The following is a 20111-nucleotide window of genomic DNA, read 5'->3' on the forward strand; positions in this document are numbered from 1 at the left end:
ACTGTAGCTTACATGGATTTATAAAGTAAATAAAGTGCACCAAGCACCCTGCTCTGAATAGTTTGATACCTTTTTAACCTTGACACTTAACATCTGAAGGAATCACTCTAAGCCTGATGACCTAATCTCTCTCCCGGCGAAGCAGGCAGTGAGTGAGCAAGATGACAGTTGGATGTTACGATACTTGCGGATGAATATCGATTTTTTCTAGGAAAGAAAATATCGATATATATCGCGATATCGATATTATCCTACAGCCCTAATGTTAAGTATAAAAGTATTTTGTAATAATTGCAATTTTATGTCTGTCATGTCGTTCAACATTCATAATCCCATCTTCTATGAATGTTTTCTCCATCTCCACTTTTTTCCATGTTTACTATTTAACATTTTCTTCATCTCTCCATCATCCTCCATTCTGAAAAGAAATAAAATTTGAAGAAAGAATAAAAACTTGTGTCCCCCAAAAACAATGTAAAACACCAGAAGAACCAAACATTACCAATATTGACATTTTTATTATTTGTACAATTGAGACTTTAGTACATTATTCAAAACACTTCTTATATATTGAAAAAATGGTACGTCCCGAAGCCCAAAATGGCTCCAGTAATCGCTGCACAGCATTTTTTCTATTTTATACATATATTTTTTTTGTTGTTGTAAAAACTGTATCTTAAATAGTATGTACAGGTAGTGTCTGCAAAATGCATTCTAAACACATGATATATATTATATATATACTTCAGCAATTGCATTTCTTCGCATTGATACTCAAACTTAAAACTGGAAGGATTTTCAACTTGCATGTGCAAATAAATAAAGAAATAAATAGTTCTGTAAGATCGTCACTAAAATTTGTCCAACTCATAACTTGACAGGGTTTCTCTCCTTGGAGGTCAAAGTACATTTTTGTCACACTACAGAAGAAGAAGCAGCATTCAAGTTGGGTACGTGTTAAGTACTGCAGAAAGCATGAGTACATTCACAATCAATATGAGTAATTTTAAATTATATTTCATTCACAGTTTATATACAGTGAAACCGTCCTCATTTGTTCATCTCTTATATCATCTAAACACATAGAAAATGGGTGTTTTTTATATTCATATACATATATATAATAATATGCATTTGTATAACACAAATTCACAATTACAGTAGAAATACATTTTTGTACAAGTTTTGGATAGTACTTGTGTAGGTCTTCAAGTCACACTGTGCGTACTTCGATCCATATCTTTGATACAAGTGTCTTTACAAAATATCACAAGTTTTGAGCAAAGCTAAGGTATATCAATATATTTAGAAAGAATTACCTGAAACATAGAGTAAAAAATAATTTAATTATCAAACATTTGTCTCTGTTCACGTCATAATAACTTCTGATATTTCAAACTCTAAATAGGGTTCAATCTCTCAAACCACAATATTTAAACTGTGCCATGTTGTGTCTGTATGAAAGTGTGACTGACACATAATGGGCACAGCAAAGTGAAAGATGCTATCATATGACAAAATGTAAACATAAAATAAAACTTTTATTTTTTAAGGTTGTTACTTTTGTCATATCAATACAACTCTGTCAATCAATCTTTGGCCAAAAACATCCCAAAAACAGAGAATTATGAGTTGTTGTTTTCTCTTCCTTTAAACTTAATTTTCCCACTTAGGGCTACAAATATTCCAGGGAAAGTTGAAGTTTACTGTGCATTGAAAGTATCCACACTACTTTGTACTTGTCCACAGTTGCCATTACAACCACAGCTTTTGCGTTATTCAGAAAGTAGTGAATAATTATGAAATAATGGAGTTGTTTGGATCTGGCCTAGTCAAAATATGGAGCAAATAATGTGTGGAAAGACATAATTAAGAGGCTCCTTCAACATTCCATCCTGTTTGACTGAGCGTAGGCTATTTTGAAAAGAACATCTAAAAAAAGAGCAAAATCAGTTTATAGATGTCTAAATGAGTAGATATATCTTGAAAGATTTTAAAGTTTTCATTGAGTGAAAAGTGAGTTTTTACTATGTTGAAAACAACATGGTTCATTGTATCAAAGCCTTTTAAAATACAATGAAGATTGTGGTTGTAACATAAAATGTGGAAAAGTTGAAAGGGTACAAATACTTTTTTCAAGGCACTGTAACAACAAACGCTTTGAGACATAAATCTATGGAAGAGGATTAGGGCTGGAGGAAAAAAGAAAAAGAATTGCAACTTTTTTCTCAGAGTTCTGACTTTTTTCTTTCTGAATTTCTGACTGTTTTACCAACAGAATTCTAACTTTTGATCTCAAAAGATTAAGATGAGTTTAAAATCTGAACTCTGAAAAAAAAAAAAAACAGAATTCTGAGGACAAAAAACTAAGTTTTAAATCAGTAATGACAGAAAAAAGTCAGACTTCTGAGAAAAAAAGTCAAAATTCCAAGGAAAAAAGACAAAAAAACCCCTGAGTTTTAAATCAGTAATGAGAGAGAAAAAGCCATAAATCTGAGAGAAAAAAAAGTCAGACTTCTGAGAAAAAAGTTGGAATTCTGAGAGGGAAAAAAAAACAAAAATAAGAAGGGAAAAAAATGGAAATCCAAAAAGAAAAAAAACAATCAGAATTATGAGAAAAAAAAGCAAAAATCCAAAGAAAAAAAGACAGAAATCTGAGTTTCAAATCAGTAATGAGAGAGAAAAGTCAGAATTCCGAGAAAAAAAGTCAGACTTCTGACAAAAAGTTGGAATTCTGAGAGGAAAAAAAAAAATCTGAAATCTGAGAATAAAAATCAAAATTCCGAGAAAAAAGTTCAAATTCTGAGCTTAATATCAGAATTCTGAGATTAAAGTCAGAATTTTGATACTAAGATTATTTTCTTTAAATGGCAATAACCCTCTTCCATATAGATCTGATCATTAATCAGTGCCAATTTTTCCCATTAGTACAACACTGTTAATCAATGACCCCAGATTTCAGTTCAAGTCTCATCCAAGCCACGACAAAGCAAATCTGACATTTTGAACCAGAGTGAGCCAAACAGGTCTATGGGAAAGCATCAGCGTATTCAAATGTCTGGTCTTTCAAGTCTGATTTACATGGAAAAAAGTCCGGCTATTGTACAAGTCAAACATTTGAAAAAAGAACAATCTGGACATGGAAGAAAACTGGACTTTCAAACAATGGCACAGTTGTTATCACTGGTGATAAATCAAGGAGTAGGAATTAGTTTTCTCTGATACAAATTGGGTGCCATAATGCAGCAGTGCACAGGGCGTGCAAATGCAGTGTGGGAGTGCGGGGGCACAGGGCTCTTTTTGTGTTTCCCTATTAGTTCAAGTGAATGGCAGTGTGGGTGTAAACATTAGCATGACTTGTACAGTAGATGGCACTAGAGGACAAGGTTGGCTCAGCTGCAAATAGCTGCAGAAATATTGCTTTCGCTCTTTTCAACACAGCTGTGCAAGCGAAACTTTTCAAACCTAAAAACTATCAGCAATGATGTTCTATGAAAAGGGTTTTCTTTACAGGAAAAACAGTGGTGTACTTTAGAAAAAAAAAGAAATCTATTCAGAGAAATGACTCCTGTAAAATTGCAGAAAATAAAAAAAAATCTGAATATAGTTTATTAACAGTTATATTAATCATAAACCTTTAGAGCTTTCAGTCTGGGCCCAACTGAGAGTGCAGCTCAGAAAAGTCAAATCTTTATATATGTACAAAAAGGCAGAAAGTTATCTGTACACTGAAGGCAAAAAACAAAGACAAAAAAACTAAATGATAAATTAAATAAACAAATGCGAATGATGGGCGAGGCTTAAGAAAGAAGCTTTATAAAAAACAGAACTAATGACAAGGCAATGAACAAGATGCTACACATTCATTTAAAGCTGCAGTATGTAACTTTTAGTAAAAAATATATATTTTTAAATATTTGCTAAAACTGCCACCATACTGTGAGAGTTTGTTATGAAACAGATAATCTGTGAAAGAAAATCGATCTTTTCCCTCTGATCCGGAGCTATAATTGCTGTCTGAAGAAATGTACCGCTCCCAGCCAAAAATAACCAATCAGAACCAGGAGGCAGGTCTTAGCGCTGTCAATCACCTTCATGGTCATGCTGCTAAATGTGGTAACGGTGGAGAAACAACTTGCTGTTACAAGAAAAACATTTATCCGCCGTGCTAACTAGCTTTAGCTGCAGCTTGCTCTGTGGTAGTACTGCCAATCAGATGGAGGGTGATCAGAGTTGGGTAGTAACGAGTTACACTTACTTGAGAAAAAAAGGTAGTTTCAGACATTGTACTTCTTACTTTTACTTGAGTAAATTTATTACAAAGTATCACTACGCTTACTTGAGGAAAATGTCTGGATTTTCTACCCACTCAATGAAAAATGAACATGTTTTAATAAAAACAGTCACCAGACACAGACACACACATGCAGTTTTTGTTAAAGTTTCATAAGTTTTTTATTCAAAAGAACTGATTTGGAAATTTTTTTGTTTTGCCTGATTTTGTTATTTTTTATTACATATATGAATTTTTGTAATTTTGTCCTTAAATTAGCTAAATTTCTATTTAACTTTATATTTTGTCCCTTCTGATTATGTCATTTTAAAATATGAAATAATTGATCATTTGATCAGTTACTCAGTACTTTTTACCTAATACTTTTTTTACTCTTACTTGATGGCTACCTTTTCTTTTACATGAGTGAAAATATGTTGAAGTAGTACTAGTTCCACTTGAGTTTAATATTTGGGTTCTATGCCCATCTCCGAGAGTGACTGACAGCACTAAGATCCGCCTCCTGGCTATGATTGGTTGTTTCTAGTTAGTATTGGGAGAGGTCATTTTTTCCCCCCACAGTTTATCTGTTTTGCACCAAAATGTCATGAAATAGTGACAGTTTCAATAAATATGTAAAAAGTAAAAAAGTTACATACTGGAGTTAACCAAAAAAGAAAAAAAGTGAAGGAAAGAAAAAAAATCCTCCAATAAAAAATAACTAAAATCTGATTGGCTGATGGAAAAACTGCCTCATTCGAAAACAACCACAATATCCAAACTGCAGCAGCCCTGAAGGAACTGAAAAGTGTTGCATCCTTTCATGGTCCGTCCGTCCGTCAATCAGGTCGCTGACCTCAGGTAGAAAGAAGAGAAGAGATGTTTCCCATGGTACTTTTGGCACTAGTATTTGCCTTTGGTCCAGCAATAGGCAAATAGATGTCTGTGTGTTCCTTTAAAAAGGTTACAAAAACCAAGAAGAAGAAGAAGAAAAAAAAAAGACGGCTCATATGTCAGTTCCACAAGCCTCCAGCAGAGGGCAGGTGGGGTAGAGTTGAATGGAGATGAGTAGAGATGGGAAGTGGGTTTGTTTGTTATAAAACTATTTCTATCGCGTGCTGCCGTCTCTCAGAACCACCAAGTGCACGGTCCGAGGGAAACTCTTCAGCAGAGAGACGGCTGTCTCGTGCTCCATGTGTAAAAAACTATGTCCGTTAGCCTGCAAGGCAAACACGCAGCACAGTCAACAGCAATGTGTGTGTGTGCACATGTGTGTATAGAGGTATGTGTTCTGCAGATTTTCCATACACATGTCAATGTGTGAGTGTTTTGTGGGAGGATGGAGGGTCACTGCCATCATTATCTCAGTAACACATCACTGTTGGGGGAAAAGAGAGAGAAGAGGAGGAGCTACACAGTCATGCTGTAGAAAGAGAAGGGGTAAAGACAAAAAAGGGTTTTCAGATGAGTTCATCCAGCTAAACTGTACAACTTTAGGAGTGAAGATGATAGACAACAGAGAGGAGGCAGGGGAAACATAGATGACACTGATTTCTTGTCTTGATTGATCTGTTAATGTTCCAAAACCGAAAGATTGAAGTTTTAGCTGTCCTTATGTGTGCTTTGGGATCCAGTTTAAACGATTGCATTGAGCTACGTTACTGTTTCAGGCTGAGAATCACATTTAACAAACAATCACAGACCAGCGAACCTTAAATTGCCCCGTGATAACACAACATCAAAATTAAAATGTCAACATCATTTTAATTTTGGGCCAAATCAAAATCATGAATGTTCTTAAAGGGCCGGTTGTCCCAGAATGTATTAATAAAACCCGCAAACAAAACTGTTAAAATATAAATCAATTTTTAAATTAAATAATATTGAAAATCTTTTCAGTCTTTCTAGGATTTTGCAAGTATTTTTATGATTTTTTGCAATAAAAATCAAAGTGTTTGTGTTATTAATTTAGAAATATTTGTATTTATGTTTGACAGTAAATGCAGCTTTTTATTACTTGCAATATAATTATAGATTATAACTTGACATTAAGTGAGGCTGAAGCAGCTGTTTAGTAGAAGTAAGAAACACTGTAAACAATCACTTAGATCCAAAATTCTGCAATAAAACTTACATTTATGTATTAGCACAAAAAGTGCAGGGATTTGTTGACTTTGTGTGAATTTCCACAGTAATTCACAAGAAACAGAAGGGACTGATTGATGTAATTTGACAGTAAACAGATAAAAACTGCTTTGATTTGATTGATAAAATAATATGTAAGAACGCTGTTATCCTGTTCTATGAATGTCACTTCAGAGTCTAGAGGGCCACATAAAAAGCTATGGTGGGCCGGATTTGCATTATGAGGAAGCAAAGTCGTAAAAAACAAAGAACAGTTCTCACCAACTGAAACCCGTTCAAAAGAACTGAATCGTTCGTGAACGACTCATGAAAACTCTCAGCAGGAATGACTTGGTTTCCTCCGATCATCACTTTACATGCAGTACCTGGCACACCCACCAGGGGCGGACCACAGTTTGAGAAACACTGAGCTACAACTGAATGAGTTCTTCTGTAGAAAATGAAAGTATTAAAGTATTAGGATAAAATGAAAATCTATAAGAGTTTCATATCAGTCGATATTGATCATTATTGATTAGCTTTTTGTTTTTAATGTATGAAATGCTGCCAAACTGGGGGTGAGAATATTGTTTTTCTTTATTTTTAAGCAGTTATGAGGCATGGTGGGGAAACAGTTACTCAAAAGGTTGTTGCTAGGTAACCAAAGAGTGAGTGAGTTGCTAGGTAACCAAAGAGTGAGAGAGTGAGTTGATTCCACTACCCTTTGCTCAGCTAGCTGTGAGAGCAGCTTAATCCCCCAGAATGCTGTGCAGTTCTGGATCAGAGTTCAATGAAATTATTGAGTATTCTACCAGATTTATTAGCTATTGATACTGATCATGTGCTTATCTGCATATATATTGTTATTGATTAATTGCTTGTTTACCTAAATTGCAAATAGACATGTGCTTCTACACTGCAAAAACACAAAACCTTACCAAGTATTTTTGGTCCAGTTGTTAGAAAAAATATCTTAGTAAGCTTGAAATACGACAAAACTAACTTACAAGTAAGTTTTCAGCAATATATAGGAGCTTGTTTTAGGACAATAATTCCTTAAAATTAGGAAAGAAGTGGATTAATTATGTTATAACAAGACAGTTTTGCCGTGTTATAAGTGAAATAATTTAAACAACAGAACTACATGACTCATTATGAAGATCAGAAGGAGATTTTTATTCCTATTTCTCGACAATTCCTACAAGTTAGGAATGTAATATTACATTATATTATGGTCTATAACTTATATTAAACATGGAGTTTGTAGTTAATATGTTATAGGTCTCTTATTAAAGAATATAGCTCTAATATTTAAGCTTTTAAAACTAATGATGAAAACAAAAATGAAACAGTCGGGGGGAGAAAGTTCATGCCAGATATCTGTATGGTCATGATACCGAGGCAGAATATAAAGCAGAATCAAATGTGGATCTTTAACATTGTAAATCCTCATATTTAATGCAGCTACAGTGCCTATAAAAACCTCTTAGATGTTTTACTTTTTTAAAATTACTTTCACAAATCAATCATGATCAACAAAGTCTTGCTTTTTTGAGAAAAGAAAAATTACCAAACATTTTTGGTAAAAGATGATTCTTTTACTTGCCATCCATAGCCGTGTCGCCGCGATAGAGCAACTCCGTTAACAAAAAGAAACCTGGAGACTCAAAACCACTCGCATTTTTCTGTTTTCTTACTCTCTATGCAGAGATCCGTTGCCATAGTAACTGAGTGACAACAGCTTCACTAAGGTATCAGGTTTCAACACAAAAAAACACGCAAATATTTCCCACACATAGAAATATTTGGGAAACATTTCTGTGTGGGAAATGTATTTTTGTTTGCAAAAAAAAAAAAAATAAAATAAGATTGCGAACAAAAATGTGTTTTTGTCTGAGAGAAAAACATTAATAACTGCTAAATAATGTTTTATTCTGTGATTATTAAGCGATTGTACAAACACTGTGGTGGTTGATAAGTTAATTTAAAACCTGCTCTAATGATTATTTGTCAGAGTGTGTGTGTTGCCATTTTTTTAAACCAAAACATGAAATTCCACAGCACGTCTACACATTGAGATTGTCATAGTCAAGCTAGCATAGCTGACCAACTTCTGTCCCCCTGGCTATTTTTTTTAATTAAAACTTTTTCCTGACCTTGTCATCTAAGTGTTGACAATTTCATATATCACGTATACATTTAAGATTTAGCTCATTTTAGCCAAAACCGATGGTCGTTATCGTTGGCTAGCAGTTTTGCAACGTGACTATAGGCACTGCATGTTGCTACTAAGATGAGATTTCATCCCATCTTTGAATGGAAAACTGTGCGCTATGTCCTGCTGAATATGCTGCCTCATTATTTGAAAAGGTCGGATGTTGCTGACTGCAGCCTGACGTTATGATGAGTGGGAGGACGTTACCTGCAGTATCTTGTCTCCGGGCTTCAGTGAGGAGGCGGCGGGCCCGTCATGCTGTACCCTAGTAACAAAGATACCCTATAAGTCAAAATGATACACCGTTAGGACAACACAGGGACACGATGGTTTAGAATCTTTGCCTTTCTCATGCTTATCTCAATATCCAACCCAACCCCAAACACAAAACGAAGATTTAAACAAATCAGATTTCTCCCTCAAAGGAATGAAAATACTGCAAAAGCACTACTAAAGATTGTTTATGATAATGCTGCTTTTTTATTTGAGAAACTGCTTTAGTATTTTTCAAAAAAAATTGTTTTTATTGGCTAGAGCTAAAAATGTAGTAAACAAAGAGCAAATAATTCAAGAATATGGGAAGAAAAATAAGTGTGGGTTTGGAAATAAGTAGATATCAGCAATCATTCCCCCAATGTTTGTTCCTTTTCTCTCAATTACCCAAGGCAGAGATTGTAAAAACACCAACATCTTTTCACCCAGAGCTGAAAGATGTTTTCAAACACAGAGGAGTCAGACAATGCAGCTGCAGAAACTCCACACGGTTCAACAGGCGGCTTACATGTTGAACACAGATAAATGTGCCGTTAAGGAGGGACACGAGAGAACCGGAGACATAAAGAAATGATGCAGTAGAGACGGTGCAGCACCATCCAGGACACTACAGTGAGTGAGTCGACACAGCAAGAGACACAAATAGGTGTTAAGTTGCAACATGTGGCAACACTGGCAATCATACAGTGAGCCTCATACAGACGGTAAAATACTCCAATTATCCCACAACAAACTTGGTTGGTTTGCCATGCAGACTCTTGAAAAGACAATGATTTCACTGACATTTGCTTGGAGTGAATTAGTCTTTGATTGGATAAAGCTCACTGTATATTTTAAGGAAATATGCCTTCAGCTGATATTAGTAACAGTGTAAAACAGTTGCACACAGAGCTGAAAAACACAACAAAGTAAGGTATCGTTAAAATGGTCTTAATCTGGAAAACGGGGAAATATTTTCCACAGACTGATGAGATTTTAGGAGCTAAATCAGAGTTAGCTTAGTGTGCAACAGTGATATAAGAAAAGGGGAAAAAAGTGGAGTTTTAAAGGACAACGTCCCCAGTGGAGGGCATTTCTGGTAAAAGAACCATCATTAGTTTGAAATAAATTCATCTTTCATCACAGAAAAACACAACCGTTTAATTGGACGACATTTTAGCAAAAGATTTTAAAAAATTACATAAATTTTTTTTTGTTGCAAAAACGTAGAATGAAAGATTCATAAAAATGAAATCAAAGACTATTATATCTATAATTCCAGTCTGTTTTAGGTAATTAGTGCCACCAAACACCAGGAGAGGAGAGAGGAAATGGGAGAGCCTAATAATAAGATCCCAGAGTGTATTTGTTTTTAAGTTATCCTTTATATATTTATTCTTTGTTCTGGGATGTACTTTTATTTATTTATCTGTTTGCTTTCTATTTTCTCCCTCTTTTTTACTCTTCTACCCAAAATATCTGTGACGTTGGGATAATCTAACCGTATAGAAAAGAGAATAGAAATAATAATGCAAAAAGAAAATAATTGAAAAAAGTATCTCCTGTTAAACTATTTCATTGTTTCTGTTGCGACACCAGCTGCTTATGTTCCGTGTTTTGTTTTTGTTTCGAATGTTTCCATTTTAATGTAAACTTCCTTGTTTGTTATTCATTCTATTATCTGGTTCATTGTTTTGTAGAACAATACCTCTTTTTGGTTTTTGTCAGTCTGTAATGTTTGTTGTATATACAAAAATTAAAAGAAAAGATAGTTTTATATTATAGTTACAGTTTTTGTTTTCACTTGTTTCAGGTTTTCATTTTGTTAGTTTTACCTTTCAGAGGAGAGCCTTGCATAATACACATAGAGAAGAAAGACAGGCAGGAAGGAAACAGTTTCTTCTGAAAAGCGAACAGATCAAAGATCCAGTCAATATGAGGCAACGTTTCTTCTTACTGCACTCTAATTAACCAGAACTGAAACGGACCCGGAGGTGCAGAGAGCCGCTACGTTTTTTAAAGTCAATCCTGCAGGATTACTGTTGTTGCTCTTCAGACACCGAATAATGACTTCTGCAGGCGCCATCAATGGACCAAACCCGACTCAGAGCAGGAAGAGAATACACTGCTGCGACTTGAACTTAATTAGGCGTCACTTTTTAGTTCTTCACTTAAATACAAATTAAAGTTCCTATTTATTATCAGGCGACTTTTATAGAAAACGTTACATTTATGCCTTGCATTGTACAGTATGTCCAATGTCAAGGATGTCAATCTGCAATTTGAACCACATCTAGATCTCAAAGAACGTATTGATAAAAACCTTTAGCAAACTGTTTTAACGCTAATAAGCAGCTGTTTGCACATTAAATGAGTTCTGCTCTACATATCTCTTCACACTGATGCGTCCCTCTTTAATGATTGTTTTCTGGAGATATATTAAACATTTTTGTGCTTTTGTATGGCAGTAAATGTGATTTCTTTGCTACAGCTGAGGCAGGTGGGAGTTAGCTAGCCGAATGTTGTTGACCATTCTTTGTGGAAAATTTGCAATAAACTCATGATTATGCATTAGCACGAAACATGTTGATTCTGTGTGAAATTGCAAAAACTGGAGGGACTGACTGTTTGGCAGCAAACAAAAAAAAAACTGCTTGATAAAATAATATTTAAGCACCTTAGGTTTTATTTCTGCACCTCTCTGGAGTCCAGAGGGCCACATAAGAAGCTGTGTGCCCAGATTTGGCCCCAGAACCTTCAGTTTGACACACCATGTTGAGCTAATTCATTCCAAAATAATGCAAAAAGCAAGTTGAACACTAGAGGGCGCTACCGCACTAAGGATTAGTGTCACTGTATGTCTTTAGCTCTGGTAATCAAAGCACTGATGTGCAATTTTGTGAATTTAAAAGCCTAAACCTGGTATCGTTCTTTTATATAAAACACCCCGTTTGCTACATCCAGGGTAAATATTAGTGAAAATCAGCAAAATATCTGCTGATGTTTTACTGAACAATAATTGTTTTGTACTGGAACGCAGAAAGTTAGTATTTCAAAGCTCCTCATAGATTTACAGGGTGTTTCACCTGATACCTTCCTCCATGCTAAGATGTACAGGACTTTGCAGAATAATTCACTCTAATGGGTTTTATTGAGTTTTCTTGCTGTTGTAAAAGACAGTAAAGTTACAGCTCAGCAGTGTTTTGTAGTATATTTACAGAATTTCAGATTCATTGGATAATATTCTGCAGATTCCCAATTAAATAAAATAAAAATTTTAAGGGTTATTCCAACAAATTAAAGGGACAGTATTATGTGTTTGCCATTTTATGGTAAAACCAAGTAACCATCTCACCTTCTGCTGTTAAACACATACTATATATACCAAATATGACTTAGAATAAATTTTACTTTGTAACTTAATACCTTGAAATTGGGTCTCTGTCTCTTTAAAAGCTCCTGGTCTTTCTGTAACTCCGCCTTCATCACAACATGGCTCCTCTGTTAACCCTTTAACAACATTTTGACCAGCGTTGCATAAAAAGCTCAGCAGATGTGCGGTTTCACCAGGTGTTTGCTAATTGCTGCTGGCTAGTCTGAAGGAGCTGAGCCTCGAAGGCGGGGCTAGGTCCACCCAGCTGACTGGTTGCCATGGGAGAGTAAACTATTTCCAGATATGTTTTTCATGAGTTAATAACATTATAACATGATGTAAAGCTTAAAAGAGTAAATTTTACATAATAATACTTTTTTAATTATGCTTAAAAGTAAACCAAAACCTTTTCTAAAGTAAATAATTCCCACTTTGTGACTGATGTCTGAGGAAGGTCCTCTATAAATAAAATTTACTTACTAACTTCACAATAAAATATCATCATTTAAGATGTTTTTTTATAGAGCACGCATTCTGTCATGACTTACTGAGAAAAGTTCATCTGCTGAGACTCTGCTGCTGCATCACCAGGTATAACAGGAACTATAAAATAACTGCTCAAGTCAGCAGCTACCCGACCTTAATATAAAAGTTAAACAACAGTTTTCTTTCTACCTTCACAGTAAAACTTCGTCCTCAGAGTGGGACGTCCTGTCAGAATAAAACGTCAAACCTTCCATCCCTGAATCAAAGCAACATCTAAAATCGCCCACAGCGTCCCAGAACTGAGCAGATGGCTAAAAAAAGCAGCTGGAGCTTTTTGTGTGCAGCGCCGCGCTCCTTGAGGCCGGGCGAAGTGTCTTGTTTCTGGGACAGATCGCCTTGTAGAGCGGGCCTGGGGGATCTCCGACCCAACGGGCTCAGGCTGCTGCAGACGGGCTCAGTCAAATTTAGAAGTCCCATCGATGAAAGAGCTTGGCGTTTCTTGTAAGATCTGAGTCTGATGACGCTACAAGGCGGCTCAGAACAGCTGCAGACGGCGGAAAATATGTTAGGTTTTTTCTACTAACCTGATGAATTTCAGTTACGTTTTTAATACATTTAAAGGGCCAGTGTTTGCTTAAATCAGCGTTTTGTAGCTTTACATCAAAATCATACCCGAAGCACCACTTTGATATTTTCATTCACGTTTTAGAAATCCTCTAATCTCCATGGCAACCATTCAGCTCGGTGGACGTAGCCCCGCCTCTGAGGCGCAGCCCTTCCTGGAGGCTCCTCACAGGGCACCGCCCACTCAGCTCCTTCAGACTAGCCAGCAGCAATCAGCAAACACCTCAAGGATCTGCTGACCTCATCATACGAGCTACTTCACTGATAAAAACGTTTTTAAAGGGTCACTAGAGGAGCCATGCTGCGATGACTTCAGAGAGAGCGCGAGGATTTAAAGAGACAGAGGCCCAATTTCAAGACATATTTGACATTTATAGCATTTTTTAACAACTGAAGGTAATATAGTTACTTGATCATAAAGTTTAGTAGTATTGACTTACATTTACTTAAGTAACTGTTTTGGATAAAAAATATTTTTATTATGCTGTATTTTTTATTCTTACTTGAGTAAATTTTCTGGATTTTCTACCTGCTAAATGAAAAACAAACATATTTTAACCAAAAATTCACCAGACACACATCTGCAGGTTTTGTTAAAGTTTCATAAGTTTTATTTTGAAAGAAACTGATTTGGAAAAATTTAATTTGCCTGATTTTATTACTTTGATGAATTTTGTCATTTTGGTCCTTAAAATACCAAAATTTCGACTTAATTTTATATTTTTAAATATTAAATGATTGGTAATTTGATCAGTTACTCAGTAATTGAGTAAACTTTTTACCAAATACGTTTTTACTCTTACTTGAGTAATTTCTTGGCTACTTTTTACTAGAGTACAAGTTTTGGGTACTCTACCCATCTCTGGTTAGCTTAGCTACAAAATGCCTCAATGTGCCTGGAAACAAACATAACCTGCCTCTTTAAGTCAAATTAAGCCTAATAAATGAACCTCAGCTGGTTATAAAAATAAAAATATTCACTGTAAGTCAACCACATCGGCCTCTCTGCCTCGCAGACAAACACTGCGGTAACGAGCTGCAGTTTCCATGGCAACTCTGAGGTAGTGCTGAGGAGGCTGTGATTGGCTGACAGGCTGGGTCAGGTCGTACCATGTCGGAGGGCTTGAAGGGGTTCCCCTGGCCGCTGATGCCGCCAGAGATACTGAAGCCGAGGCCGGGGTTCTTCTCTATCCTCACACACAGCTAGGCAGGAAGAGCAGAGAGAGACAGCTGAAAGTGAAACGCACGCACGGCGAAAACTGCAGAGAGCAAACAAACACGAGGAGCGGCGCTTCGGCGGCTATCTGGAACAACCAGGCCACCAATAACGCTGTCAGGGTTTTCTGTTTGGCATAATGGGAAGCTGTCTCTTGCAATGAAGGGGGAAAACAAGAAAAACAAAAAAACCCGGAGGCAGGTCGTGGTGCAGACTGGTGCAAATGACTTCATGTCCCTTTCTGAGCTCTCCATCTGCGCAGCGTTTCTGACTGCGACTGACACCTCCGGCTCTGTTTCAGCACAGACTGTGGCTCCGTGGCGGCTAAGTTACATAATTATCTCCACATTTTATTAATATTAGCTGCTTGTTTATTGCAGCGACACCGTAAAAAGAAAGAAAAAACCTTACAAAGTATTTACAGTCTAGTTTCTAGTGAAAATATATTAGTACTCTTGAAATAAGACAAATATAACATGCAAGCAGTTTGTCAACAAGACACAGGAGCTTCTTTTTATTGAATAATTAAGTAATATTGATGGAAAGGTGCAGACTATTTTACTTATAACAAGATATTTTTTCCATGTCATAATTGATATAATCTGCCAGGGAAACAGTATTTTTTCATCAATATTGATGAATTATTGACTGGAAACAAACTCTTATTTCTGGCTGAAAAGTTACTTTAAGTTGGTTTTGTCTTTTTTCAAGTGATCTGAGCCAGAAAAAAGACCAAAAACACTTCAGATAAGATTTAGAGTTTTTACAGTGATGTTGGTCAAACTATTAAATTCTATTATTGGAATTATTGGTCTAATTTCTAGAGCAATATGTTAGTACACTTGATATAAGTAAAACTAACTTACATGTGAGCTTGTTTTAAGTAAATAATTCCTTAACATTAATAATAAAAAAGTGGCACTTCATTTATAACAAGATATTTTTCTCCTTTTATGAGTGAAAAAAATCCACCAGTGGAATTAAATTGTCACCACTAAGGAATTATTTACATAAAACAAGCTCCTATATCTTATTAAAAATTGACTTTAGGTTAGTTTTGTCTTAATTCAACCAAAATTACTTGGTAAGATTTAGAGTTTTTGCAGTGATGTTGGTCAAGCAATCAGCAAACATCTTAGTACACTTGAAATAAGATAAAACCTAAAAGTAACGTTTTAACAAGACATAGGGGCTAAGAATTAAGTAAAAAATTCCTTAATATTAATAAAAAAACACACTAATTTACTTAAAACAAGATATTTTTCTGCCAGTGGAAGTAGTTCATCTATTATATTAAATATTTCCATAAAAAAGCTCCTATATCTTCCTAAAAAGTTACTTTATAAGTTAGTTTTGCTTTAAATCAAGTATGCTAACATATCTGCACTATAAACGAGACCAAATATAGTTGGTAAGACTGACTTTATGTTTTTTACATCAAAATCTGCCTGTGGAAAATCAGCCATTGCTGTATTTGAGGAATGCTAACGTTTCCTGTGTCTCAGCAGCAGAACCAGCACAGCCTGCTAGCATCTCCATACCTGCTCTTGGAAACCGTCGGTGCTTTTCTGGCCTTTAGTCTGCAGCAGGCAGCGGGCGCTCTGAGGCCGCGGGTTGGTGTGGGTTGCCATGACGGCCTGGTTGCTGTGGGTCATGCCTTGATTCATGTGGTACTGCGGGTTGGTAGCCGGCTGATGGGAGGTGTGGGGGTTGTACTGAGACTGGTTCCCAGATGATGACAGCGCCATGGGCAGGCCGCCGCTGGGGTACGCCTGGCCAGGGGAGGGAAGGCCTGACCAAAACACAAAGCGAACTAAAGTTTGGTTTCTCATTTAAATGTCTGGGTTTCCCCAGAAAACTTGACAGGAAATTTGAAAATTTGACCAGGTGGTTACTGGAAAACACTGCTGACAAAACTCAAACGCCAACTATCGTCTTTTAAGACTATTTTTAAAAAGATTTTTAAGATTATAGAGTCAAAATAAGAAGTTAAGTGACTTCTTATTGACTTAAATATGAAGAATGTTGGTCTTTAACACGACTTCTTCATGTGTTCCTGATTACAAAACCATTCAATTTCCTTCCACATCACAAATATGAAGTATTTTGTATTCACTAAATTGCAAATACTTCATCAATATGACAAAATGTTAGAAAAGTCAAAGGATATTGATACGTTTCACTGCAAAAACCCAAAATCTCACCAAGTAACTTTTAATGTAGTTTCTAGTGCAAACAGCTTAGCTCACTTGGAAGAAGAGAAAACTTTGTTTGAACTTGTTTTAACTAAATAATTCCTTAATATTGATGAAATAGTGCTGGTCCTACTAGCAGATTGTTTCACTTATGACAAGGGTAAAATGTTACAGCTGAATTAATCTGCCAATGGAACTAGTACTTTTTCACCAGTATTAAAGAATCATTCACTGAAAAGTTAGTTCTCTTATTTAAAGTCAGATATTAGAAACTAGGTTAAAATACTTCATCAGGTTTTGTGTTTTTGCAGAGCTGATTTTAGGCACATGGGGAAAATGTCTTAAAATAAGAGAAAACTTTTCAGCAATAAAAATGAGCTTATTTCAAATAAATAATTTCTTAATATTGATGAAAAAGTCCTTCTTCCATTGGCAGGTTAATTCACTTATTACAAGACATTTTCCCCTTGTTATAAGAAAAATAATCCACTAGTTTTTCATCAATATTAAGGAATTATTTAGTGAAAATAAGATCAAATAGCTACTTTTACTCACTGCCCTTGTTTTATTTCAAGTACAGTAAGATAAAAATGGTAAGATTTCATGTGCTGCAAGGCATTAAATGTAAAATAAAGCTCATTAAAGCGTGGCATGGAGGTCTGCTGTTTACCCTGTGACACGTTGCCTTGGTACTGGCCCGGACCGCCTGCTGGTACCACTGACAGCGACATTCCTTGCTGGTATTGGCCCCCCTTGTTCATCATCCCGTCGTAAACCTGCTGCCCGACAACGCGGTGAGGCGCGGCGGCCGAGGACGAGGAGGTGGAGGTGACGATCATGGTGTTGTGTGACTGATGGGAGGGGTTGTGTGGATGTCCGCCCTGTGGGAACAAGAACCACAAAATGACAATTAGTCACAATCACAGCGGCGCTGCCACTCGCCACTTCCCTAAAACCAGGTTTTACTTTTCTCATGTCTGAGTTCACTGGGTTTACATTCACTGATTTATCGACCTTTTTCATGAGGTTCTCAGGTGGAACGTCTCTTCGGCCGAGTGAGTAGGGAGCCCACTGGTTGCTCCCTGTCACCCCCTCCTGGTCATTATCCAGCATTGCAGCCTGCTGAGAAGGCGTCTGGGAAAAAGAGACGGACAAAAAAATACTGAAAAGGTTCACAGCAGTAATTCTCCTGAGCTTCAGCTGGTGAGATTACACCTTAAAAATAAGATTTTAACCAAAGTGCTTTGATGCAACTTTTAAGAATTTGAGATTCTTTCATTGAAACTTAAATGCTAGTTCCACAGAAGTCACAATTTATTGGTATGTTTTTCTGTAGAGCAAAACTGTAACAAGTTTAAAACTGTTTAAACCTGGAGCTAACCTGAGTCCTAATCTGGTCACAAATAGGCAGATTTACTTTAATCTTTTCAGATCAAAAGTCAGAATTCGTAGAACAAACTCAGAATTTTGAGAAAAAAAACTGAATTCTGAGAAAAAAGTTTGATTCATGATTAAGTCAAAATTCTTAGAAAAAAGTCAGAATTCTGACTTTAAAGTCAATTCCAAGAAAGATTTTTAATTCTGAGAAAAAAGTCAAAAATTTTCAGAAAAAACATTTCAGAAAAAAATAATTCAGAGGAAAAAAAGTTAGATTCTGATTTAAAAGTCAGAATTCAGAGTCTAAGGTCAAATCTGACACAAAAATCTAAAGTTTTAGGAAAAACGTCACAATCCTTAAAGTCAGAATTTTGAATTTAAAGTCAAAATTCTCAATTTAAAACCAGAATTTTGAGAAAACAGTCTTGATTCCCCCCCAGCAGTCCAAATCCTCTTCCGCAAATGTAGTTCACTTTAATAAGTCACAAATATCTCATATAGTGGATTCATATAAGCCAGGCAGGATTCCTGTGACTCTTCTAGTGGTTTGGATAAAACATGAATGTTTAAACAGTGATATAAACACTCACAAAACAAACAAAGAACGTTTAATGTGGTTAAAACGACCACCGCCTGCAGCTCCCCAAAGCTTTTTGTGATCACATGTATGCAGTGACTGTAATCAGGTTTCAGTTCTCTCATCAGGATACTCACGGTGATGGCAGACGGAGGCGGAGGTAGTGGCAGCCAGCGGCCAGCAGGGGGCTCATGCCTAGTGTTATTGTAAAGGTTAAAGTTCAAAGTGGTGCTGCGCCCCTGGCCGTGACCCCCGCCCTGATAGAGCATGCCCAGGGTGAGCGTGTTGTGCTTTAGGACACCACTCTGATTGGAGGAGACAACATCACATGACATGGGTGAATGACGGGGGGAGGGGCAAAGGGGCGGAGCCAACACAGCGAGCCAGCACAGCTCCACAACAAAACAAACAACAACACCGATATAAAATCAACAACAACAACAACAACAGTGCAGAGTTGCTGAAAGCACAGAAAAATGTTAGCTAGTGATTGGTCAATACGCACAAAACAGGAAGTGGATCAGTTCATTCCAGCAACTGCATCCTTAACACTTAACCACGAGTTTTAAAATGTTACTGGAAAAAATAATCACAACCAGATGTAGCTTTCTGCATGACTAAATAAGAGATGTGTCTATTTTTATCAACCTTTTTGTTTTGCCCAATTCTCCTGCTTCTGTCTGAAAGGAGTATTAACATTTTAATTCATTCAGAAAAAATAAAATGAAAAAATCAGAGCAGAATGGTGGTAAGGAAAACTTAAAAAGCTGCTCAGCTGTAATAAGAGGGATTGGACTGGTGTAATACCAATGAATAAGTTTCCAAAGATTATTGAGAATAATATAAATTATTTTTGAAATGCCATTTTTCTGGTAAAGTGTAAACATACCTGCAATATTTTGACTTTACATGGTTTTGTTTTCTTTTCAGAGACGCCTCCCCAAATTAATCAGGGTGGTATGAATACTTTTGGCCTTAACTGTACCACACACAAATTATTTGAAAGTAAATATTTTGTTTGTACAGGGAGTTATTGTTTTCAACTTTACTAACATCTGTGTACAGATGTGAAGACAATGTAAAACTTCAAAATATCATCTTTGAGAATCTGTGATTTAGAGGATTTCTCAACTTTTTTCAGACAAGTGAAAACAATTAAAAGGAATTTCAGCATTATATTGAGATTTTCTGTCAATTTTAAATAAAAACTCTAAAATCATCGGGATTTTAGAAAAGATATGACACTGTATTCGGGCCAGTGTACACAGAAAAAGGAGTCAATTTCCATAACAAAACTCAGAAGTTTCAAGACTAATTTAAGAAATTTTCTACAAAAAATCCTGAAGTTTCAGAGTTTGAAAAGTTGAACATAAAGCTCAGAAATTTTGAGATTATTCTC

At 36.0% G+C, this 20111-nt stretch overlaps 1 protein-coding gene across 4 annotated transcripts; it reads right to left on the minus strand.

The window, feature by feature from the left end:
* Positions 1-4657: 4657 nt before the first annotated feature.
* On the minus strand, positions 4658-20038 carry LOC103129491 (leucine-rich repeat-containing protein 7-like). Of its 4 annotated transcripts, none has more exons than XM_007540637.2 (7): positions 18850-20035; positions 17773-17892; positions 17429-17639; positions 16105-16355; positions 14458-14550; positions 8820-8894; positions 4658-5492 (listed from the first exon to the last, which is right to left on the minus strand). In XM_007540637.2, the coding sequence occupies exons 1-7, from the start codon at positions 19045-19047 to the stop codon at positions 5382-5384; spliced, it is 1059 nt and encodes a 352-aa protein (XP_007540699.1). In that variant the 5' UTR covers positions 19048-20035; the 3' UTR covers positions 4658-5381. The 4 variants fall into 4 exon arrangements, with proteins under 4 accessions (XP_007540699.1, XP_016520625.1, XP_016520626.1 ...); XM_016665139.1 differs by having other exon boundaries at positions 5399-5696; positions 18850-20038; XM_016665140.1 differs by having other exon boundaries at positions 5408-5492; positions 8820-8877; positions 18850-20034.
* Positions 20039-20111: the final 73 nt, after the last annotated feature.

The sequence above is a fragment of the Poecilia formosa genome, unplaced genomic scaffold (genome assembly GCF_000485575.1).
Source record: "Poecilia formosa unplaced genomic scaffold, Poecilia_formosa-5.1.2 Scaffold549, whole genome shotgun sequence".
Classification (NCBI taxonomy): domain Eukaryota; kingdom Metazoa; phylum Chordata; class Actinopteri; order Cyprinodontiformes; family Poeciliidae; genus Poecilia; species Poecilia formosa.